Source organism: Ylistrum balloti, unplaced genomic scaffold (genome assembly GCF_031769215.1).
Source record: "Ylistrum balloti isolate Yb309-2 unplaced genomic scaffold, AGI_CSIRO_Ybal_v1 Utg370066, whole genome shotgun sequence".
Taxonomy (NCBI): domain Eukaryota; kingdom Metazoa; phylum Mollusca; class Bivalvia; order Pectinida; family Pectinidae; genus Ylistrum; species Ylistrum balloti.
In genome coordinates, this window is record NW_026782111.1 from 1,091,080 (window position 1) to 1,118,751 (window position 27,672).

General features: G+C 34.3%; 1 protein-coding gene across 1 annotated transcript; it reads right to left on the reverse strand.

The window, feature by feature from the left end:
• Positions 1–1,199: 1,199 nt before the first annotated feature.
• LOC132549590 (ATP-dependent RNA helicase DHX58-like) lies at positions 1,200–26,185 on the reverse strand. Its single transcript, XM_060213531.1, has 16 exons — positions 26,065–26,185; positions 22,500–22,640; positions 21,851–22,186; positions 21,132–21,212; positions 20,214–20,846; positions 20,010–20,079; positions 14,992–15,094; positions 13,496–13,665; positions 11,735–11,924; positions 11,019–11,181; positions 9,897–9,992; positions 8,608–8,744; positions 7,359–7,497; positions 5,133–5,369; positions 3,567–3,734; positions 1,200–3,037 (listed from the first exon to the last, which is right to left on the reverse strand). The coding sequence occupies exons 1-16, from the start codon at positions 26,183–26,185 to the stop codon at positions 2,382–2,384; spliced, it is 3,441 nt and encodes a 1,146-aa protein (XP_060069514.1). The 3' UTR covers positions 1,200–2,381.
• Between the last annotated feature and the right edge of the window lie 1,487 nt (positions 26,186–27,672).

Sequence of the window (27,672 nt, forward strand, 5' to 3'; positions counted from 1 at the left end):
AAAAGCTCATTGCAGATGGCAAAAATTGTCCACTTGAAGACGACATCGATTTTCGGGATGGATGGAGACAATAGATATTTATTATTCTACAAAGAACAAGAACGTTCTCTTACTTCATCAACCAACAAAGTACTGCACCAAAGTCAAATAATTACACCTACTGGAACGGTTCCTTTTTCATTTGTTTAAATTTTCGCGGTTGAACCAAAATTGAAAATAAAAATGTGAATATTGATTTTCTCAATATATTAATTTCACCAAGTGCTGGATATTATTATAAGAACAAGACAGCAGAGCAGAGATGTTGTTTTATAACGCCTCTTTGCTGAGTACCTGATTTGTTTTTGTCGCATAGTTGATTAAACTCGTTCAACTTGTAAATATAAGCAAATGTGATATAGCAAATCTCGCAATTGGATGTCAAAACAATTTGATCCGAGTCCATTTTTGTCAATGAACTTAAAAATTTGCCATAATGTAAAAATGAGGTAAAAATCATACACCAGCACTTTATACAATTGATTTAGCACAAATTCAACCATTTTGAATATCATATGAGTACCGTTGGTGTCGTTTGTATATCATATTAATGATATTTACTTGAAGTAATAGTAATATTTTATTCTATGATTACACCACTGACACTGAAATGCTTAATAATCGAAAATGCATGATATTTCAAATACTAGATTAAATTAGTCACTTTTTATTTTTCTTAGATGCCTCCTGGACTTCAAATTTAGAAACTTAGTATCACTATCGAGTCCTAGAGAAACGAAAAGCTGTATGATGAAGGTTAATTCATTGTTTGGCTTTACCATAGCGCATTCTAAATTTTGAATAGGTGATTTTCAATTGTGTGCCTTTTGTTCAATCTCCAAGACTGATCAATCAAAGCAGTCTTTAAGCGAAAGTGATATTCACAGAAAAACTTTTCAAAAGGCCAAAACAAGAGTAAAAGCAGATAGATAATCCAGCGAGACTTTGAAGTAATGTCAGGCTTTCAAAATAGGCTAGAAAAAAATCCAGACATATTGCAGAGAATCGAAAACATTCTAAACTCATTTAGACCATGATGTAGACAATAACAATTACAAGTAATACTTTTTCATGGAAAAACAAGTAAGTTATTATTTACAATTACTTAAATAAAATAATTGATAACAACTCATACATAAGATGTTATCGATGTTAGGTGGTTTTCCAGACAACAATACGCTGGATAATACACTGGCACTACAGGTAATACGCGTCTCCAGTTCTTCGCATAGACATACCACATACATGAATATTGACACGTACTTCACATCTCCGGGGGTCGTCTCAAAAATAATCAGCAATAGGGCTTAGCACAACTGTACAATAAATACGTGCAAAATTGAACAAATGGAAAAGTAAGCACTTTGATATAATATATTAAAAACACATATATAATTTAAATTACACGTATAAAATATATAGAAAGTGAAAGTCCCTCTAACGTCACTTCATCTGTCAATAACTGAACCATGGAGATTTACTGTGGATTACTGCTGCCAAATACGACTTAATTTCACGAAAACATAGTTTTCCTTTAAAATACTGATGCAGCATAAATGTTGACCATCTTGTGAATTTTGTAGGGCGGCTGGCACCAAAACCTGCTTTTTAATATCTAAATTCACATATCACGTGTTCACCAGTCATTCTGTAAGTGTGCGATTTAGTTTCACAACTGCGGACGCGGAGGTGGTTTCGGTTTTTCAGGCGTTGCATATGGCGCCGTAAGAGGATGCCGAAGATACTTCCCACCGAATATAACACATTTGCTGGGTAACGAAAACTGCTTATTTGGACCAATGTTTGGATTAGTGCTAGATATATGAACACAATATGCCCGTGACCACTATTGTACAGTTGTTGAGGCTCCTTTTTGAGTACATATATATGAGATCAGGGAGTTTTCTCCCAATGTCCCCGAGCATCGCTGCACTCTGCCGTCAACGGCCATCAATATGAAATTAATATAAGAAGTATGCATGACAGAATTTAGTTCGTCAAACTCTCACCCGAGTGTCGCAGGAGAAACTACAAAAATCAATGATCAAACGTCAATGATTATATCGTTGTCATAACATGCACTTGCAGATCTCCAACGATTTCAAGTAAGGTTTATGGAGTCTCCCCGATTGCCTTAAAACTTATATGGATGAGGAGCGAAGATATGAAATACATTTCATCCAATCCCCAACATAATCAAATACGCCGAATAATCGATTTTCAATACAAGTTAAAGGGTCGGTAAGCAGATAATTTATGGCAATAATGGTGTCTTGCTTACTTAAAAATAAGTCTGTAGCAGGGATGAATCCGTAAAGAACCGCAGTTCACCTTAAATAATTCTATAAGGTATAGAATTTTTTGTCTTCCGGAGAAAGTTCCATGATGAACCTCATATCCTCAATGGAGCAATATGGTTTGATGGCAAAGACATCTTTCACTTTTTTCCATTTCTTGCCTGTTATGAACTTATCTGCCCTTGAAAATACTATTTGATCGATTCGAGGCAGCGGGAAGTACAGTGACGTATACTTGTTAACAGAGCCGATTATCGTCTGACAATTCTTGCAACAAAGTTCTGCAACGCCATGCTCCATGTCTTTATCTACGTATAGCGGCTTCCTGCGCGGACCATACATTATCCTATCCCTCAGTCCAGCGGCCACAATAGTGTGATGAATGTCCTTAATTTTCCGGAGATCTGATGACAAAAATAGAAATGTTCTACAGTGGTTACATTTCACCTCGTACACCGGACTATTCTGCAGTCGCTGTTTTTCAAGCAGTTTAGCAGCATCGCGTTCCAGCTTCTCTTTCCTCTGATTATCCCGTTGTTTCGCGAGAAAGCCACTTGGGTTTTTTTCAACCTCTTTCTGAACCCTTTCGATGGCTACCGAAGCCATTTCCTCTCGAACCTCGTTGACACGTTCTTTTTGTGCTGCTGGTCCTTGTTCGGATGTTATGAGAACAAACTGGCTATTGTCTCTCCTGATGCGCCCTGAAAAATGAACGATAAACCTTGATAGCAAATACTTGCATGTTTGGAAGTCTGAAAATCATACTGATTATAACTTTACGATATTTAATCTTTGTTGCAAAACTTTGCGTCAGTTTCATTTATGACTTTTGACTACTATCAGTAACTATTCTCTTTCCTACATCCGTAACTTACAAATGTAATATCCTTCATTATCTTCGCAGTAAACAACATAAAATATTGTATAAAAACCAACGCCATATAACTTTCGGTCGGAGCCATCACAAACAAATGTCACTAACCTATACCATTATCCAGTTAATGCGTCCATTTTATACCCGCAAGTAACGCGTGTGGTACTTTACATCTGTCGTAATATGATGTCATATATCCTTCAAAAAATTCTTTCATCGTATCATCAATTCATATCTTATTTCTGTCAAATGTCATTCACTTACGTTATGACCAATATTATTAAATAATTGTATAACTTTCCTACAAACAGCTGTTTTCAAATATCGTACACTTTTTTTCAAATTTTCATGCATACCTCTCGTCTGAACACGTTGAATCTCGTTGGTAACGTGATCATACAATATGACGAGATTACACCTCGGAATATCTAGTCCCTCTTCCAAAATTGAGGTCCCTACGACAACTTTATGTGTGCCGTCTCGGAACGCCTTCAGGATTTGGTCATTTTCTGACCTGGTGTTACCTATTTTCAAATTAAGACAGGATTATTTACCGCCATTATACTTTTCGAATACGTCTATAAATAAAAGTAAATAAAACAAAAAAGAAACAAAGTCAAATTGACATATCACATAGAACTTACCTGATTCTTATCTTGTAGATAAAAAAGATTTAGAATCGATGCTCCTTTGGGTAAGAATTAAGGTTGAAGAGTAATTTGCTTCAAGTCTAAAATGCAGATGAACGCTCTTAGTTAACATCTTATATAGAAAGAAGCTATTCACTTTATGCAGGAGGTGAACGTCACTAAGCGATATAAGTGTTATGTTTTCAATTTTCCTATTGTGAATTTTCCACTTCTAGATAGCAACGTTCCTGCAAATCCATCCTATGTTGTTTGCATGTTGTAGCCGATTCGATGTTAAAGAGTCTATTTCTGTACCTGTCACGATTTTCAGGAAAGAGGACAAACTTGTAAGACATGATTTCAAAAGATGGCATAGCAATCGCATTCAGAAATTTTAAGCTCGTTATTTTGCCTGTTGATTCCAATGCTGTATACTTTGCTCCCATTCCAGAACATGACATTACTTACTTTGATTTACAAAAATTTGCAAGGCTGGTGTCGACGATGAATCTGAAGATGCTTACCTGTCCTGAACACCTGGTCTTATTTTCCTTGTGCTTTTCCATGAGTCACAGTGTAAATATTTCTTTCGTTTATATTTTGCCATGTTTTATTGAATTTGAAGTTGGACTATGCGTGCCACCTCTAGATAATTACGTTTCGGAATATACACATACACATTATGTTCTTTTGAAATTTACAAATTGTAGAGTAAGTGCATCTTCCAGTCTAATTTCTGACATTGATATATCATAAAATAGGCCCTTTCCATCACTGTCGTCTCTTATAAGAACAAAAACGTTGTATGATGAAGTTTGATTCTAATTTGTATTAAAAGACCTAAGCACTTTTGTGTCTTTTTTAAAATCTCCTTATTGGATATTGGCTTGGGGCTATACGATAGTTTTTTTTCTTCCTAATCTATTTTCCTATTCCAAGTGCAAGCGATGTAAAAATGAGACAGGGAAAGTGTATGAACATACATTATTAAATAAACACACGAATTAACCGAAGAAACTCTCTCATCGGAAACAGTGTTACAGATGATATTCTGTTTCCTGACTATGCGTGGCAATTTCATATATTAGAAACAATATAAAATTGCCACTAATGGTCTTAAGTGGAATAAGAAATTTCATAGGAAGGATGTGGCTAAAATCGAAATTCTATGTACTATTGTATGTATGTATCAGCGTTTAACAAACTGTACATCCCTATAACTGCACTCTTACTGTTACCGCAATAGTAGAAGAAATATAGATAAGACAATGATAGATATAAACTTATCCTCACCTCCAAGTCCAACCTTAGCGTGCGATCCAACAAAACCCCTCGCATTCAGAGGTTGCAGTTCCGGACATTCATTCATCCATGTCTCCATGCAGTTTGCAAGTTCTATTGTTTTGACGTAGATGATGGCTCTTGAATCAGGATCAGTGCGAAACAAAGTACAGAGTCGGGCTTGAACTTCATGAAGCTTCGGATTCTCCTGATCATGATCATTATAGCGCTCCATCAAAACTCGTTTCTCTGAGAAAGATTTGTACAGAAAGTGTAGTAAAGGACATGGTAGGATAAGTTGTACATCCCAAATATCAAGTAGCTATGTAAAGTACTTTTTTAAGTATGATTGTTCAAAAGAGGTATACAACGACGTTAAGAGTACGGAAATTAAACCTAAATTCACAACGTGATGATGTCAAGTCACAAAGAATTACATGTACAACGTAAGAATCTAAACATCTCCATAAGTCGTTTTTTTGGAAGCTTAATCTACATGGCGATATTTGGATAATTGTTCGAGTTATGACGATTTCAATACTTTACGATCGCCGGTGCTTCACGTATTGAGATTTACAGTAAAAATAATGTGTCTTCTTATTGTAAAACTCTATTTCACAATATGTTTCATGACGTCATACACATCAGAGGATATATTGTTCAAATAATCTTAATATAACAATGTAAGAATATTCAATTTGAAATGTGACAAAATGACCGGCCGACTTCTAACACGGTCGACAGCTTGTGTCACACGTACGGTTGCAATCACAGTTCATACTGTCAAACAATCTTCGATATTACTTCATCATTCGTTATTATTTTATTCTAATGTTTTATTTTCACCCATAACTCATCATAAAACTCAGTGCACTTGAGCTTATTAGGGGGGGGAAATCGAAATTCGATTTCAAGTTGGTTTTTTTTTGTGTGTGTGTGTTGCAACCCATAAGTCGATTAACAAAACATTGCAACAAGACTATGTTTCATGTATTTAAATATTCAAACTACAACATGAGAGACTTAGAAGATGTTTATCGCAAGAGAACACTTAAGGATAACGCACGAATACGTAAGAAGTCTTAGTTTGAAAAATTAGAGAGTTTTTATTGTTATCTGTTGATACGAGGCGACCCCTTACAGTAATATCTAATACAGGTAGTATACAGGTAAGTTGCATAAGACGACTCCATGTCTCACAGGATATAGACAACGGTGTCCATGTGAGAACATGTTAATGATTTACACGTTTTTCATCTTCCATTGCTAATACATGTATGAACGTTTGAACTCCATCAAAACTGTTTGAACATGACCGCTCTGCAAGATGGCGGAAATCGCAGAAAAAAGTAGACAAAACTACAGTCGAACTACCATATGTTTATATTTTGTTTTCATTGATAAGAAGCCACCCACAAGATAAGTAACATAACAAAGAAGGCACTTGTATAATGACTTCGTCAAATATATGGTTTGAATATGGAAACTTACGAATCGGTTAACATTGAAATGAGAGAGAGAACATATCAGTCGACCATTTCCCATGATGAAACGGTTTTGTTGTATACGTATGTTTACATGCATACCAAAAGAAAATTCGAATATTTGAGCATTACCTTGCCAGGTTTAGCTACATTACATCTCGAGTCCTTGTAATCAAAGCTATCGTCAATTCTCAAGAAAGTAGGGTACACTACCAATTTCCTTTGCATGTAAATTGCCCGAAGGCAAACATAAATGAAAAAGGCAGTGTTTAAGATTTTCGTTCCATGTTTCTTAAATGGTGAAAAATATCACGACTGATACAAAGGACACATATCTTCATCAGACGATGAGTAAATTCCGAGTATCTGTAAACCTGCGCTTTGTACCATTAGTTTTATTTTATCTTATTCATTTTATTTGTTTTCAAGATTTCGATATGTTCAGTAATCAATTGTCACGATAAGGGTACTTTCAATAGGTCAGGGACTTTTGGAAGCGCCTTTAACTTTCCGTATATACTTAACGTACATAGACTGCACGTATATAATGTGTGCTTCTTTTGTGATTCTGTAAAGTGGTTTGGGAAACCCCTTCGAAAATAACAACCTTGATAGTAATTTGGTAGACACTGCATCAACCTAAGCTAAATAATGTACGAGGATCATCCTTCATATTTATGTAATTCAGAAATCAATGGTGACAATAAAGAGATAAAGAATGAGAAATAATATGTTTTAGCATAGTAATGTTTACCTTCGAAAAGCTGGTGCATCTCGTGGTCCGTCTCCACAGCCGTGTTTTCGAAAAACATATCATCAACTTCCTCCTTTAAATAGCGTAGAGCATCACTGCAACGTGCATCACGGTATATGAGAAGGGCGCGATGGTACACCTGGGTTGTTAACATAGAGGTTGTACAAAAGACAAACGTTCATACAAACTGAGATTTTGATAGGGTAGAGCCAAATACTGAATTAAACTACATCATAAGGCTGTTTCGTCCAATTACGACTCATCGGTGGTGCTAAGTGCCTAAGATTCAATTCCATGTTATCGGAACAAATTGCATTTTAGATCGGTAAAGCCGATTGGAACCTTCCTTTCATAACTTCGTTTGTGTGTTGGAAATATGAACAATCATGGATTTTAGCAAAGATATAACGAGAAATGCATAGTGTATATAGTGGTTTTCCTTTTAGGCTAAAATGGTTTAGTCAAAATAGAAATAAACGATGGAGGTCATCTTTCTGTAACTGTGTACATTGATTCCCTGAAGGAAGGAGGAGACAACCGATATCATGGCTACCCTTTAATTCAAATCCCTTTTTTCTGTTGAATATCCCAGATACTCAAACAGACAATCTGTATCTTTTGTGTCTGTCCATTTAGGGTGAAGCTGAGTTTGATATCTATACATGCACATATTTTGGGTAAATGTGGTCGTAAGTATCTTTAATTTGCGTTGATGTTTTTAATGTTTTTTTTTTGGCTAGTATGTGATCGTCAAGAACAGTAAAGGATACTGATGTAAACAAATCAACAAAACGGAGGCATTGTAGAAACCAAAAGTCAATTTCACAAATAACACAATGATTAGAAAAGCTGTCCAGGGGAGGAAAATTTCAGCATCATGAAGATGTATTTCTAGGTCAAATTAAAGTATAACATACTTTCAAGAGGAAAACCATATTAAACTTCAAGGCAAGAATAGTTTTCATTTGCGATCGTGAAATCACTGTTTGGATTGACAAATTTGTTAACGGTAGTTGTTGATGAATTGTAACATGCCTGTCCTTCTGGAATAACTGGTGCCAGTCTCCTTTCATACAATAAATGACTGTCTGTGATGTTTCTTTTGTCAATATTTCCCTTCATCTATTTGTGTTTGGCTCCGTAGGTAGAAGGCCCTCCACTCAATTTTTAACATTACCGAAGTCATTGGAGAAAACTGTATAATATCTAAATGGCCAACAAAATTAGCTGTATAACAATATAAACTCACTTCCAAGTAGTCGGCATAAATCTTGAGTCTTCTATGAAGGTCATCATCCCGAGTGCCTGTCACCTGCTTACACAGCTTACTGCACCATTCCGTGTAGCGACTATCATCCCGACATGCAGGAGGCCTTTTGAAATCAGCTGTAAAACGAAAAGGTCAGAGAGTAAGATATGAAAATTGCAACTATTTACTAGCACAAGAAATAGTCTGGTAAGTTAAACTGTATACCAAGTCAGCGACTCGGGCTCTTTCAGGTGTGTCTCCCAAACTTCTAAATTTAGCCCCTTAGCGTCACCGACGAGTTCTAGAAGGACAAAACAGCTGTATGATGCAATTTTAATTCAGTTTTTGACTCTACTGTATCTAACTGAAAATTTTTATCAAAAAGTGCTTTTCACTTATGTGTCTTTAGTACAATCTTTAAGATAGCAGGTGGTCGTCATCGCTGGGTGGCTTAAAGTCCCGATGTTTGCCGTAAACTGCATTCCACGTTATAATTCTTACACATGTACTTGACCCTGTCCTAAAATTATCTGCTTTGTGAAAATTACGAAATTTATCTAATTATGGGAACGCTGCACCTCCATCTCCCTGTCGATTTTTTTTCTTTCGATCACTGGATTTTCCTTAGTCGAGTCATAGGATTCAAGATTTAGGCCCCTCGTATCACTGACGAGTTCTACAAGGACGAAACAGTGGTATGATGCAGTTTAATTCATTGTTTGGGTCTTGTATGCCTACCTCTAAATTTGTACGAAAAAGTGTTTTTCATATTATGTGTCTTTTGTATAATCCTTGAGACCAAAAATATTTTTTCGTCATTTATGAAAAGATACGCTGGACGTTTGAATGAAACGTAGTCAAAACCAATTTAAGAAATATACAGAAGTAGTTGGCTGTGTTGAAAACCAAGACCAAAAGTAGATATATTATTACGTTATATCTATTTGCCTATCATCGTCCAATGACATTAGTACTAGAAGGTCAATTCTATTACACTGCAATTGCAACTAGATCCGCTGTATCGTATACGTAACATCACAATGCTTTTGCAAATTTCCATATTTCAGTAGTCCCTATGACCCAAGTGCAAGATTTACACATTATGCAACCGGATACCTAAATAACATCGCCCCAAAACGTTGTTAGTCATATGATTATCGATACTTAAGTATTTTCTCAATGTATTTATTGTCGACATAATTGAAAGCTGATTTTCCAGTATAACCCATCAGTGGGTTTTATGTGATTTGGTGAAAGGTCCCTATATATTCATAATTACTTGCATTTACCATATGCATGATTGATCTTGGCTTCTATGATTGCCATCATACTATTAATGAGGTCGCCAAACTCCAGATTATGACGTTCCTTTGTCCGGACAATCTCTGAAAATTAATTAATTACACTACAGTACAGTATTAAGGGTGTAATCGGCTTTAATTGGCCAAACAACGTACATGTATAGTGACGTGCAACAAGTCGTTTACTTTTTAAAAATTTTACTATATATTCTTTGTATTTATTACCATTTTCAATGAATTTTCCTGACTTCATTTATGGATTATATGAAATGAAATATTTTACACTTATGGAGAATTGTTCCATGCTTCATCTAATGTTATTTCCGTTGACCAGGAAATAATTTATTTACAACCTGCGATTTTCGAAATGCCATTTTGACGTAGTTTTGGTAAGTGTTTATAGGAAAATGGCGTCACATGCAAATTAGCACTGCAGATATTTTTTATTACTCCTGAAATAACCAAAAGACAATTAAATGAATATTATGAGACGAAAATATGGATATCATTGTACAAAATTGCCAAATATTGTAAAATTCCATTCCTAAACGAAGTCTCGAAAAAAATTGAAAATATAAAAAATATACCAAAAAACGGGAAAAAACGTAAAACGCTTAGTGCATGTCACTGTACCTATGAAAGTATAATGTAGTATTTCTATTTTGAAAAAGAAAATAAAAACTACGATCAATATTTTTTTCAGTTTGCACGTTCCATTTAACCATTTTAAAGATAGCTTCCGAAGAAAGAAATTTAAAAAAAAAATCTTGTTCTTAAAAAACAGTTCTGATAATAAGCCGACCAGAGTAAGTTCTGATGTTATTAATCCCTGAGTTGATAATTTTACTCAAAACATGTCTGGACGTGGCATTAGTTGGGTTTGTCGAGTGCTGCTTCAATGACTTACATGCGAAAGGAGTTTTACTGTATTGTAAACTAGTACACATGGGTGTGAATGTTGTACAGCTATAACAGACCAAATCAATTAACAAAACATAAAGTAATATATGTTGATGAAATCAACTACCTTGACCTACATTAATCCTAACTGTCAATTTCACTGTCATATTTATCAACCTTAACAATGTGTAAAAAAATTACTGGCCTAACCCATATCTGTGGAATTGATTATTTCGTTAAGCTCGTCAATATTTTCCTTCACTGTCACCAACTTCCGAGTATCCATGTTGGTCATTATCTGTTTGACCCAAAAATCTGCCGAATCCTGACATTTAGCGTTTCCTGACCCAAGTGAAGCAGTGAGACCTAAAATCTGCAGTAAAATAAGAACAAAAATCGAATTAGACTCTCAAATTTAGAAATAATTTTTTCATCTATTTCCTCATTATGATAAATACCTTTTTTAAAAAAAATACATACTGTTTTTATAATTTATTGGGTTTACGTTTTATTTGTACATAAATAAAAATACCACGTGAATAAAATACATTGATGATGTCAAAGATAGAACTGTGCTGACTGATAATAGACCACCATCCCCACCCCCACACATATTTTGTTTAAAAAGAGATGCATGCACATTTACACATTGTACCTAATATTCATGTGTCGTAAAATTGAAACTGATACATTTGTTTAGAAGAACTTGTCCAGACAAAATCCTATTTATATTTCCATGGCAACCAATATTTTGCTGGAAAAATAAGTTGCGTGCACATCTATACGTGGTCCTCAACATTCCTGTATAGTTTCAATGAAAACGATGCAGTAGTTTAGGAGAAGTTGTCAGGAAAAACTTCTACGGACAGACAAGCTCATTCTAGTATACCCCCTTCCTTCGTTGCTGGGGAGAACAAATATACAACCTGTGGTAGACGAGCCCCCTCTTGACTGAACTTCAAGTCGAAGTACAACCGCATCACGGTGTTGTAAGGAGTATCCTCGTACGTTCTGTGACACTCATCAAATACAATGAGTGAAAAGTCTTTAAAGGAGACATCATCTGACAGCAGACTATTTACAAGCATCTGGGGTGTAGCCACAATTATATCGTTACTGAAAAATAAAAATTGAATTCGAAATACATACATACACCCTTATACACACACCCTTATACACACATTCACACACATCCACACACACGTACACACCCTCACAGACACACACACACCTTCACACACACACACACCCTCACACACACACACACACCCTCACTCACACACACACCCTCACACACACACACTCACACACACACCCTCACACACACACACACACACCCTCACACACATACATACACACATGTACCTTCATCATATCAAACCACATTATCAATAATTACATGCACATTCTGAAGTGCTAAACAATATATCATTTGGTTACAGATATTAACTCATATCATATCCTGATATAGCATTGTTGAAGTATCACCAGAATGTAAAATGTTCATTATCATTTCACAACTCATTCAATATCCTTAAAAACCGGAAAATCAGACGCGGCTTACTTTCTTTAAAAGGAAAATGTAGGTTAACATTAGAAAAAACCACAGACTTATTTTCAGGATAGGCTTATTTTTCAGAACGGGGTCTTTTCGAGTTTTAGGAATGTAATGGATATCACTTTTTAAACTTTTCGTAATCCTGTGGTGCCATTAGGCACCTGTTTTAGCATTTCAAAAAACGCAAAACATCTACCTTTATTTGCGAAATAAAAAAAATCATATTGTAAAAGCTGTATAAAGAGGAAAATACTTAAACTGTAACAAATGTAGTAATTATGAGGGGTTCCTATGGTCATATATTTCATTCTGTACATGTGTAAATTAAACGATTAAGATATGATTTTTTTTTTCATTTGCAATGACGTTTAAAAGACGTGCAATATAATCTAAAGTTCATCTACGTGTTTGTGACGTGATGATGAAGTTTATACTGGCAGTAAATTTCGTCTCCATTACAGTATTGCTACAATTTACGTCGATTTTAAAGTATTATAAACGGAATGAGTCTTCCTATGATTCAAAAGTAGCATTGTAAAAAGCGTATCTCAATATGATTTTCAAAATGAAATATGAGGTAAAATTTCCCATAATGTACTGAAAATTCAGTAAATATTGATGATGGCGAAAAAACGGGCGATTTCAGATTAGGGTATGATGAGTGTGTATAAACTCACAGCGTGAATTTTGCATTGTTTTTGTATTTTTTTTAAATTGATTTTTTCGTTCTTTTGTACTTATTCTTTTACATGCTCTATTTTCGTTTCTCTATCTATTTTCGTTTCTCTATCTATTTTGGTTTTTTCTGTCATTAATATCTTAATAGGACGTAAATATTATTGGGACCTTCTTCGTGAGAAAGGTTCACATTTGCACAATCACGACTAATCACATCCCAATTAATTTATCTAACATTAACAATGAAGTTTAAACAGAGGTTTCTAAAACTTGATTTTGCTGTTTATATGATGAAATCAATGACCAGTTTTGTGCCATGATGACCGTTTCAATAATTTCTACAACTTCAGTTTATGAACAATTTATCTTAATCACTCACGATTTTACCTAAACACGGACTCGAGTATTATCAAAAAAGTATGCAAATGCTATCATCTCTTTGAAAAATTACCTCCTCAGGTGGACGGACATGCTAACATAATTATCTTTAAGCTGACTGTCCCCGGTCATCACTTTAGCTGAACACTTCAAAACTTCTTGACATCTTTCCTTCTGTTGTGTAGCCAGAGCTGCCGTGGGCACCAGAAAAATAATCTTACCCGGACGGCTTTTCAAGTGGTGCTGAAAACATATCGCCAGTCCTGTCTGTACCTCAACAATTATATTGAATTACTGTTCTGATGGTTATTAACAGCTTTTAGTACATTGTTGCCAGTGAAATAAAGAAATGTATTAATTTGGTAAAAACCTATATCGGATGTAAGCCCGAAAGGAGTACCTAGGGAAAACCCGCTTTGAAGGGAACGGAGCCCTACCTTATCATATCAGTTCCGGGAATCAAACCCGAAAAGTTGAAAGGCGAGTGCGTTGCAAATGCGCCACCCGACCACCCTGTTCGGGCGCAAATGAAGCGAAGGTTAAATATATAATTTCAGAGTAGTTTACTCTGATTTGTTATTTTAAAAAAAAGTTTCATAAGCGATTATTAACAGATAACGGCATAAAATGCTAAAACACAACGTTAAGCAACCTATTCAAAATGGCGTCGTCTTGCTGTCAAGCGCAACGCCAAATTATCTGACGATGAAAAATGGTGCTTTTCTTTCTCAAACATTTTTTAACTTTTATGTTTTTTTCTTCTATTTTTCCAATAAAGATGTCATAAAAAAAACAATGGTTTCCCGTTAAATGATCGAATGTATCAATATGGTTACGTGTAAATATCATATCATACTCGTGAAAAATATAGGGTATTATATATATGAAATTTATATATATATCTTTCATGAAAATTCACAACTGTTTTCAGTTTGTCCAGTTTTCAGTATATATTCAGATATTCAAGTTTCGTTCTTATTACCAAGGAGGTCCTATTTATCTATATTTCCACATATTACGACCCTAAATTGCTTACATTTGTTTCCCAATTCTCTCCTGCAGAAATCTTAATAAGATAAATATACATTGGTGAATTATCAAAATAATATTTAAATTACTAAGTCCAGGAAGAAATGTCAAACTTGACTGAAGAAATAGCATACAAACCGTGTGATACGTCTTAGTCTTATCAATACCCAAATGACCGTAACCAAGTAATTTAAAATGGAGTCTAGAACAACAAATCGAAATCTTGATCGAAAAATCGAAAAAGGCCACAAAGATGAAGCTCATAAAAATTATGTGACTAACATAATATTTGAAAATGTTTGAAACACATCTCAATAAGAAATAAGTGACAGATATAGAGTAATTTGTTCAATAATTATTTACGTCGACTCATTAATGTTAACAACACAAAAGGAAGTGTTGGGAAACAGCAGATTTAAAGAGATGTTGAAATACATAAATGGCGCGTGCTCATAATGTAATCAATTTGTCAGAAATGTGATTCTCTAAACCTCAAAGGTTAACGAGATGATGATTAATACAAATCTTAGATAAAATTACCTCCATGACCCTGATGGCAACATGTGTTTTTCCACTGTTGGTTGGTGCGACAACAATAGAGTTGTGTCCGTCTAAGCCAGGTTGTGCTAGCTCCTTTTGGTAGCTGTTGAAATAGATATCACAGCATAAATATCAAGAGATTTTTTTCAAAATGTTTACTGAAAAAACGTTTGTAAACTGGTATGTTTACTCCCAATGAAACAAAAAGGGAATACACACATATCAACAGATGAAGCTAAAAACAAACAAAAATCCCAACCAACACACTTGAACGTAATAAGGACCGAACCACAAATTCAATAAAACTAGGGTAAGATAGTGGCAAAAATATTTACACGGAGAAAAAGCATGCAAAAGTGCAATCAGTATAAGACCAGGTGTTCTGGAAGGGTAAGCATATCCTACGGCGTTGACGACACCTGTCAGGTATGTTTTGATCAATTCAAGTCAGTAATGTTGCGTTCCCACATAAGATCAAGGGAACCTACCAGAACAATAACCTCTATTGACCTGTAAATAAATAGAATTGATTTGAAATAAAGAATTACATGCCTACATGCCATACAAAGACTAACATGAAGCATTAGTGTTTAGACGAAATAAACAGTTGTTCGCCTATCTGTACAATGAAAGCAATCAATTTAACTATTTGATACCCCATTTATCTATACAATAACCCCATTTATCTGTACAATAACCCCATTTATCTATACAATTACCCCAATTATCAGAAAAATAACCCCATTTATCTCTACTATTACCCTATTTTTCTGTTCAAAAATCCATTTATCTGTACAATAACCCCATTTATCTCTAAAATAACTCCATTTATCTGTACAATAGCATCATTTCTCTATAACATTACCCAATTTATCTGTACATTTACCCATTAAATCTGTTTAAAAACCCCATTTATCTACACAATAACCACATTTATCTCAAAAATAACCCCATTTATCTACACAGTTAACTCATTTATCTATACAATAAACCCATTTATCTGTACAATAACCTCATTTATCTTTACAATAATCCCATTTATCTGTACAATGACCCAATTTATCTCTATAATAACCCCATTCATCTGTACAATAGCATTATTTCTCTATAACATTACCCCATTTATCTGTACAATTACCCATTTATCTATACAATTGCCTCATTTATCTATACAGTTACCTCATTCATCTTTACAATAACCTCATTTATCCATATATTAACCCCAATTATCTGTACATTTACCCCATGTATCTGTACAATAACCCCATTTATCGCTATAATAACCCCATTTATCTGTACAATAGTATCATTTCTCTATAACATTACCCAATTTATCTGTACATTTACCCCATTTATCTGTACAATTACCCATTAAATAATACAATAACCCCATTTATCTATACAGTTACCTCATTTATCTATACAATAAACCCATTTATCTGTACAATAACCTTATTTATCTCTATAATAACCCCATTCATCTGTACAATAACATCATTTCTCTATAACATTACCCCATTTATCTGTACAATTACCCATTTATCTATACAATTGCCTCATTTATCTATATAATAACCTCATTTATCTGTACAATAACCCTATTTATCTATACAATAACCGCATTTATCTATACAATTACACCATTTATCTAACCCTATAAATAATCCCATTTATTTATACAAACACCTATCTATCTGTACAATAATCCTACTTATTTGTCCAATAACAATCTTTATCTGTACTATTACCCCATTTATCTATTCAAAAACCCATTTATCTGTAAAATAACCCCATTTATCTACACAAGTACCCATTTATCTATACAATACCCTCATTTATCTGTACATTACCCCATTTATCTATACAATTATACCATTTATCTGTACAATTATTCCATTTATCTATACAATTATACCATTTATCTGTACAATTATTCCATTTATCTATACAATAAAACTTTTTATCTGTACAATAAACCCATATATCTTTACAATAACCCATTTATCTATACAATAACAACATTTATCTCAAAAATAACCCCATTTATCTACACAGTTACCTCACTTATCTATACAATAAACCCATTTATTTATACAATAACCTCATTCATCTTTACAGTTATCTCATTTATCTTTACAATAACCCCATTTATCTATATATTAACCCTATTTATCTGTACATTTACCCCATGTTTCTGTACAATAACCCTATTTATCTCTAAAATAACTCCATTTATCTGTACAATAGCATCATTTCTCTATAACATTACCCCATTTATCTGTACAATTACCCATTTATCTATACAATTGCCTCATTTATCTATACAATAACCCCATTTATCTGTACAATTACCCATTTATCTATACAATTGCCTCATTTATCTATACAGTTACCTCATTTACAATCTTTACTATATAATAACCCCATTTATCTGTACAATAACCCTAATAAAATAACTCCATTTATCTGTACAATAGCATCATTTCTCTATAACATTACCCAATTTATCTGTACATTTACCCCATTTAACTGTACAATTACCCATTAAATTATACAATAACCCCATTCATCTGTACAATAACCCCATTTATCTATACAATAACCCCATTTATCTCTATAATAACCCCATTTATCTCTACAGTAGCATAATTTCTCTATAACATTACCCAATTTATCTTTACAATCACCCCATTTATCTGTACAATAACCTCATTTATCTTTACAATAACCCCATTTATCTATATAATAACCCAATTTATCTGTACATTTACCCCATGTATCTGTACAATAACCCCATTTATCGTTATAATAACCCCATTTATCTGTACAATAGTATCATTTCTCTATAACATTCCCCCATTTATCTGTACAATTACCCATTAAATTATACAATAACCCCATATATCTGTACAATAACCCTATTTATCTATACAATAACCACATTTATCTATACAGTTACCTCATTTATCTTCACAATAACCCCCTTTATCTATATGATAACCCCATTTATCTGTACATTTACCCCATGTTTCTGTACAATAACCCCATTTATCTCTAAAATAACTCCATTTATCTGTACAATAGCATCATTTCTCTATAACATTACCCCATTTATCTGTACAATTACCCATTTATCTATACAATAACCCCATTTATCTATACAATAACCCCATTTATCTGTACAATAACCCTATTTATCTATACAATAACCACATTTATCCATAAAGTTACCTCATTTATCTTTACAATAACCCTATTTATCTATATAATAACCCCATTTATCTGTACATTTACCCCATGTATCTGTACAATAACCCTATTTATCTCTAAAATAACTCCATTTATCTGTACAATAGCATCATTTCTCTATAACATTACCCAATTTATCTGTACATTTACCCCATTTAACTGTACAATTACCCATTAAATTATACAATAACCCCATTCATCTGTACAATAACCCCATTTATCTATACAATAACCCCATTTATCTCTATAATAACCCCATTTATCTCTACAGTAGCATAATTTCTCTATAACATTACCCAATTTATCTTAACAATCACCCCATTTATCTGTACAATAACCTCATTTATCTTTACAATAACCCCATTTATCTATATAATAACCCAATTTATATGTACATTTACCCCATGTATCTGTACAATAACCCCATTTATCGTTATAATAACCCCATTTATCTGTACAATAGTATCATTTCTCTATAACATTCCCCCATTTATCTGTACAATTACCCATTAAATTATACAATAACCCCATATATCTGTACAATAACCCTATTTATCTATACAATAACCACATTTATCTATACAGTTACCTCATTTATCTTCACAATAACCCCCTTTATCTATATGATAACCCCATTTATCTGTACATTTACCCCATGTATCTGTACAATAACCCCATTTATCGCTATAATAACCCCATTTATCTGTACAATAGCATCATTTCTCTATAACATTTCCCCATTTATCTGTACAATTACCCATTAAATTATACAATAACCCCATTTATCTGTACAATCACCCTATTTATCTATACAATAACCACATTTATCTATACAGTTACCTCATTTATCTTTACAATAACCCCATTTATCTATATGATAACCCCATTTATCTGTACATTTACCCCATGTATCTGTACAATAACCCCATTTGTCTGTACAATTAATCATTAAATTATACAATAACCACATTTATCTGTACAATAACCCCATTTATCTCTATAATAACCCCATTGATCTGTACAATAGCATCATTTCTCTATAACATTATCCAATTTATCTGTACATTTACCCCATTTATCTGTACAATTACCCATTAAATTATACAATAACTCTATTTATCTGTACAATAACTCCATTTATCTATACAATAACCCCATTTATCTCTATAATAACCTCATTTATCTGTACAATAACCCTATTTATCTATACAATAACCCCATTTATCTATACAGTTACCTCATTTATCTTTACAATAACCCCATTTATCTATATAATAACCCCATTTATCTGTACATATACCCAATGTATCTGTACAATAACCCCATTTATCGCTATAATAACCCCATTTATCTGTACAATAGTATCATTTCTCTATAACATTACCCAATTTATCTGTACATTTACCCCATTTATCTGTACAATTACCCATTAAATTATACAATAACCCAATTTATCTGTACAATTACTCCATTTATCTGTACAATTACCTCATTTATCTGTACAATAACCAAATTGATCTATACAATAACCCCATTTATCTGTACAATTACCTCATTTATCTGTACAATAACCAAATTGATCTATACAATAACCCCATTTATCTATACAATTACCTCATTTATCTGTACAATTACCCCATTTATCTGTACAATTACCCCATTTATCTGTACATGTACCCCATTTATCTATATAATAACCCCATTTATCTGTACATGTACCCCATTTATCTATATAATAACCCCATTTATCTGTACAATTATCCACTTACTTGCGGAGTGACAGATCCGATTCTACTGTTGCAACCCGTTCATAGACTATGGAAATTGGCGTCACAGGTTCTAAAATGCAGAAATGAAAATAATGGCAATCTTTGCAATATCGATGTTTCCAGGAAGAACTCCACAAGTACATTGTATGAAGAAACTTAAGCTGTTGAAGTAGATCGGTATCATTGTATTATACATATACATACCTGGCTGAACATTGGTGTTCATTTGGGGTGGCGATCGAACTGGTCCAGATAACTCGTCATGCTCTGTCGGTTCCCGAGGAGTTATTTGAGTCTGGGTAGGGGTTATTGGAGTCTGGGTAGGGGTTATTGGAGTCTGGCTGGGCATTGTTAGAGTAAGGTTGGTTGTTGTTGGAGTCTGGATCGGGGTGGTTAGAGTCTGGTTCACTTGAGCTGCCTCTGTTACTTTTTCATCAACTTCAGACCCATGTTTCACTAGTTTCACCTCCGTCGCCATTTCATCAAAAGCAGAACCTTGTTTCACTAATTTCACCTCCGTCGCCATTTCATCAAAAGCAGAGCCTTGTTTCACTAATTTCACCTCTGTCGCCATTTCATCAAAAGCAGAACCTTTTTTCACTAATTTCACCTCCGTCGCCATTTCATCAAAAGCAGAACCTTGTTTCACTAATTTCACCTCCGTCGCCATTTCATCAAAAGCAGAACCTTGTTTCACTAATTTCACCTCCGTCGCCATTTCATCAAAAGCAGAACCTTGTTTCACTAATTTCACCTCCGTCGCCATTTCATCAAAAGCAGAACCTTGTTTCACATCAGTATTCAAACCTTTCATATCAGACAATGCTTCGCCATAATCTGAAACATTACATTAAAAGTGAATAAGAACTTTATGCAGGTTATCATCCACGCTTCGCTACACCTTAAGAAACTTGTTAAAGAACTAGTCTTCATACAGCGGTTTAATGTACGGAAAGGCACTGAACAGATATGTTCAGCCAATTAAGCCAATGTCCATAAATTATACACTTCAGGTGTTTTTAAAAACAGGCATACTACGAAAACATCAAACAACCAAATCTAACGCAACAGTAAATACTTGAAAAATGCTGAAAATTCAGAAACTCTTTACGTCACATTTACCTGAATCATAATTCTCCATTGTTGCCGAATCAAGTTCTCCGCGATCTCTTCTCTCCGCTTCCTCCTCTAAAATCGCCCTTTCTGTAAAACCGACAGCAAAAATACTACTTATAATAGACATTGTAACTGAATACAGCAACGCTTGAGAGTGCTTAATTTTCGTATGATTTATTCTCATTCATCAATACAGTATGAACAACATCAACATCACAAACAGCACAGCTCACACAACAGCATGGAAGATAGTTGCCATTATAAGAAATGAAGACATAAAGAAGCGTGATAAAATCTTTTAGAAAGAAGCCATCCCATGACTAATTAAAGGTAAACACCTGACCGGAATGACAAATCCGGAAAACGAAAAATTAGATACAGTAACGTGATAACAAATCCGGAAAATTAAAAAATATTCAACAGTAACGTGACAGATATAACTAAACAACAATGATAGTCAAAGGAATACATCATTTATTATTCTTAACATCTTTTCCCTGAAGTTGCATTTTTTAGTGTTTCTAATGTTTGCTTTCTTTAGGATGAACTTCAGTTGCGCAAAATAGACACCTTGAAAATGACATTTGAACATAAAAAACTTTGGCCTGTTTCGTAGATTACATAAGATACTTTCTGTCTGTTTCAAGCTTTCGGCAAAACCGCCAAAAATTCAACCATCGAAAAAAACATAAACGAGAACAAAACTGTAAATATCTTTTACTTACTTTTCATGAAATCTGGATCTATCTCTTGAACCAAATGCTCGCATTCGTTCTCGACCAGTGTCTCCAGAAACAATTTATACCAATCTGTCTTTCTTCGGTGGATACGATCCAATAACATCTCTGATGCAGCCTGTAGTCCTTGGTTTTTGCTTTCGCTTTCAATATTCTCTCTATCCCCTACAATTAACACATCTTTATGTACTAGTGAAGGGAGTATAGCTATTGGATTCATTTTCTCCTTCAATATCGGTCGGAATCTATTGATGAGGTTCATGTTGCGATCAATTTCTTGCACATCCGTTGTTCCTTCCAGAAGATTTAAGAGATATTCATACTCTAAAATGACAAATTATGAATCCGATATTAGAGACAACATGTGATATATATATATATTGTAAACGTAATTTATTTATTTATTTATTTTTAATTCATAAAATAAAAATAATAATTATTCGATAATTATGATATTGATAAAAAACAATTGTCCAGTTGCAGAACCGATGAACCCAAGCCTTAATAGTGGCAAAATGAAATAAAATATATTTAGAAGCCGATTAAAATTCGACATTCTGTTCCAAAGAAGGTCATTCTAATTATATATCCGTCATATCTCTAAGATTGCTTATGCTTTAAAATTTGAAGTACGTACTTTTTACCCTCAGAGCATTCAGCAGCATTCTCCATCTTCCTGGGACCTCTGTCTTTTCAACTAAAACTATCAACAAGCGATCTGTGCCGGCCTCGAAACTGATTTGACGTGTGAAGTTTTTGATGGTTGAAGCATCTTTATCTATAATATACAATAATATTTTTCTGCATGTTCGTAATCAAATAAACAACCCATCAGAACAAATACTCTAAAACACTTAAGATCTTTTGGTACGTAAGTAACAAAAGACAAAAAGGAACTTACATAAGAAATTTTAAAAAAGTTATCCAGTTCTTCTCCAAAAATAGCAGTTACTAATTATGAGAGTTAAAATCCAAAATGGCTGCCGTTGGTTGCTGATGTAGAAGAGTTTGTCGTACCTTTGATTACCAGTTGTGGGGTTTGTTATCTAAAGACAAAACGTCATCAATACATCTGAAGGTGAAATTAAACGATTTGGCAAGGTCGTTGTCACCTGTTTTGATAAGCCTCATATGAAAACAAAAACAAGTCAGCCAACAGAGGGGCGCATTTGGTTCCGAAAGGCATGCCAATAGTTTGTTGGAATTTCAATGGTGAGGTCTATTGTATCTAATTCTAGATGTGTGTTCTTTTACACGATCTTTCTCTTAACGGCTGAGCATTAAAGCAAGTTTCTGTTGGAATTATACGATATATAATCAAACATTTCCTATATGCTTATAATTATTTTGAATACCTTTTCAAATGTCAAAATCGGTTAAAATTTGATATGAAATGCTGCGATGGTTGTACTGTCTCTTGAATGAAATCACCAATTAAGCCGTATGGGCACTGAGGTGTACGGGTAAGAGATACATTTAGCCATGAAATCAGCTTTAGGCTGAATTATGTATGATATAATGCGTTTGGAATATACACTCAGAGTGTTAAAATATACGCTGTATTCTGGCGAGAAGGAAGGAAGCTTCTTGACGTATGCCAAAATAATTGCGCCGCGACGGAAATTCCAAAACTTCAAGGGATATAACAGAAAATTTTATTGATTTTCAGAAAATAAACTTGTTCTTTACCATATATATCATTGCTTATTTCAACAGTTGTTTATATTTTCAAGTTTTTAACGTTAATTTTAAAAAAATATTCTGTCGTAATTCTGCTTGTACTAAAATACAGCGGTTTCCGTGACTGACAGCAAAAATATGTGTGGCAGGTGTATTTCCTCAATGGCAGCAGATAAATAGTATACATGGTCAGTGTCTTAAAATTTAAGCAGTATTTTGGCGAGGGTGAAGATCACGAAAACTAAACAAGTCGAGACATTTTCGTACAGTGAGAAAACTGATCTGAGTAACTTTACCATTACTGTCTACACTTTCAACCACCAAATCACAAAAAAAAAAAAAAAAAACAAACTCTACACTCCAGCCATTTATTTTGTGAAGAAAGAAAGATTGTTCATTCAGACTTGTATTGATTGAAAGATCATCAAAAGCTGTGGTCTATTCATGGTTTTCATAGCACAACCGACAGTCAGGTACCTAGGATGTCCAGGTCTTATTTAGTTTGTAATTGAAAAAGGCCAGAACATGGTGTTTATTTGTTTACGCGTTTGCAAGTGTGTTGTGACGTATCAGGACTGTTAGTCAATCGATCTACCTAAATTTTCAGAATTTCTACAAATTTTTCGTGTCGGTTTGGAGTGTATGATTTCCGTAAGACCAAGAGTAGATGTTTCGTTCATTTTCCTTCAAATCTCCGGAGTAATTCCTGCACGAAGTTCTCAAGTCTGCTGAAGACATACGGAAGGTGATCTTTTAATTCTTGATCTCTAAAGAATAAACATCTCTCTCTCTCTCTCTCTCTCTCTCTCTCTCTCTCTCTCTCTCTCTCTCTCTCTCTCTCTCTCTCTCTCTCTCTCTCTCTGGAGCTCTCTCTCTCTCTCTCTCTCTCTCTCTCTCTCTCTCTCTCTCTCTCTCTCTCTCTCTCTCTCTCTCTCTCTCTCTTTCTTTTTTAAGATTTCATTACTATTAACTCGGGACTGTAAATTCCTCAACCCGTAAAATTTCGTTGGCCATCCATGAAACTGAACACGAAAAATCACATTTCTGCTTAGTGCCTCAGCTTGAATCTAACTCCTGGTTTCAGGGTGATTTACCTTGAGAAGTGAGGAAGTTTAGAATTTCCCTAGAATATCAGTCTTGTGAGTCAGAGGTTGCTTCTGTACCCCAGTGATGACAAAAAAAAATTAAAAAAAGGTTTCATCACTCTTACCTGTTATGCATGTATGTCCCTGAATTACTGATATCCGTTTTCAACTTAGAAATTTTTTCCTAAAAAGGGAATTTGGAAAACCCAAATTATGTGATACCTTATCTCGAGACAGCAAAAAGACATACACACAAATATTATATCCATCGTGATTCGCCGCGGTATTACTTACTTACTAAGTCGTTACTGAACTTCAGCCTGTAGGCTTCTTTATTCAGATCCAGATCCTTCATCTTAATCGCTAGTCTATATTGGTCACTTCTGGTCGGTACGTAGGATGTAAATGTTAATGAACAGCCAAAGAATAGTATAGTTTGTAGGAGAAATCATCAAGTTTGGTAAATTTATAATATATAATTATACTTATAGATGAAAATATCATGTAAATTACCGTGATAATGTACTTCCAGTATTCACAGCAGAAATGAAAGTCTAACGATATTTTATTCTTGTATGTTATGTAAGTCGGCCAAATAACAGAACTGCTACGCCTTAGGTTACAGCACAGGAATAACAAACAGTGCGATAGTTCAGTGAATACGGCAGCTCGTGTAACGTCAGATGATCAGATACGGGTCACAATAACACTTCAATGTTCTTTTAAGCTCAAGAACTTATGTCACAATAATGTAAGACACAAGTAAAAGGTTCTGTTCATCACAAAATTCACAATACAGTAATCGAAAACCTACATATTGCTTTCATTTTTACTTTGACAAAAGCCGGATTCACTACGGAGGCAAGCGATTGACAAGTTAAATTATGACGCAATATCTTGACGAGTGTTGATACACATGTGTAGTAGGTCTGGGGACCTCACATACAGTGTATCATGTGTCACCAGGAGCCCCCCCGGTCATGGCCATGAAGGGTTTCTAACCTAATACTGTCGTCAGATATAATCGATGGCGAAAACGTTGAGTTGTCTCCCCTGGCCAAGTAGTGTAATCGATTGATAAAGTATCTTTTTATTGGTTTTTGATTTTAAATGGTTGTTTCGAATACAACCGTCCGCGTTCTAGTTGTGTACTGCTGTACGTGACCTTGATATTTATCAAAGTAAACATATTTTGATTGTGACCAAACGAACGAGATAACATGATCTGGAATATCAGAGACATATATAAATATACGTCTCTGGGAATATAAATCAGCTGTATGATGAGAAAATACCATGAATTGTCACCTACCTCAGTGCTCTGCCAGGATTAACTTACATTAACAATGCGTATCATAAATGAGGTACAAAATCTGAAGCTCTATGCTACTAAAATGACAGCTGATATATAGGTCACCTTAAGTACAATCCACATACCTGATAGTACGTCCCCCAACAACGTTAGCAAATCTGTTGGGATTAATTTTCCAATCAGTGGTTGATGGAAGACTTTTAACTTTTCTCGAAGGTATTCATCATCATTTGTGGATGTTTCCATCGTCATAGTTAAGAATTTCAGCTGAACACTGAGCTCACAATATACCTTCTCGACAGCACATAACAACACTGGTTTTTCTTTGAAATTTATGACGTCATCGATGTCGGATTTACTTTCACTTTCGTTTACAAATATACAATGTACATGTATATCATACTAGATTATGTAACCATATTCACTTTCGACGACACGGCACGTGTTCAAGCAGACAAAACCATGTTTTTATTTTAAATATCTGAATGAATACATGATTTTTTTTAATAGTGTGACAATTGCCGTTTGTCATCATGTTAAGTTTAGGGCCGGTCAGTGGGCCTTGTATAATTTTACCATGAGAATTAAATATAACGCAAACAAAACTTATTTGTTCTCTGTAAAAGTGTATTCAGGATAAAATGGTAACAAATAATGGTTGAACAGACAAGGGGGCAGAAAGTATAAGAATAGCTGAGCGACCGCTACATGTCAAAAACACGTCCACCCGGCGCTACAGGTGAGCTCAGTCTAACGAACAAAGGACAACGATTTACCAAGACAACTTATGGCGAAAAGACTTATACACTCTTAGGTAAACAGCACATAACGAGAAGAAACACTTAAAACAAACTTGACAACATTATTTGACAGCTCACACAAAAGGACACTTCGACCCGCGCAGGTAAACAACAGAACAGGTTGTGACCAGGCGTAGCGGCTAAATATAGCTCGTTCCACCTGGACAGCGGAGAAACCACATGTTACAGGTAAACAATAACACTCGCACGCGCACGTCACTCACAACAGACGAATCTACACAGTTATCCATGAAATAGACAGCTGAAAAAAATGAACTACGTGACAACAGAAATCAATTTGGTGCATATTTTAAAACTCTCATTTAATTCTTATCTTTTCATTTTCATTTATTAATGAACATATTTTTGTAGTTTCAACTATGAAAAAATCTCGATGAGATCGGATCTAGATTGTATGGAATTTATTATCTGATAAGAGTGAACCTTATTTCGTTTGTTTGTTTGTTTTTTTTACCTTATGGACCAACACGTGACTATCAAGCGATCAGGTTTGCTGAAAGCGTCAAGTGCCGTGTTTATATTTTTCCTCCATATAAAATATTTGATTTCCTATCTTATTCCAAATTTTACTATACCAAGTGCTGGAATTGTAAATATTCTTATGCTGTAATTTTAATTTAAAGAATGCATGCCTATGCCTATTTTATCTGAATAAATTTCATATCGATTAGTTTTGTCGAATTTTTAAACAGCATGATGGTTAGCATGTACATAATACTATAAAAACCAAAAGTGCACGTGTATATATCGACTTGTACAACCATTGACCTGTGAGTGAACACATTTTGGTTTAACTGATTTTGTTATGTAACTCGCGAAGGTCTATTTTTGTTCAGACGAATCCAAAAGCAATGACGTCACTGATTTTCCTAGCATGTCCAAAACGAAAGTTCACATTACAAAAAACGGCGA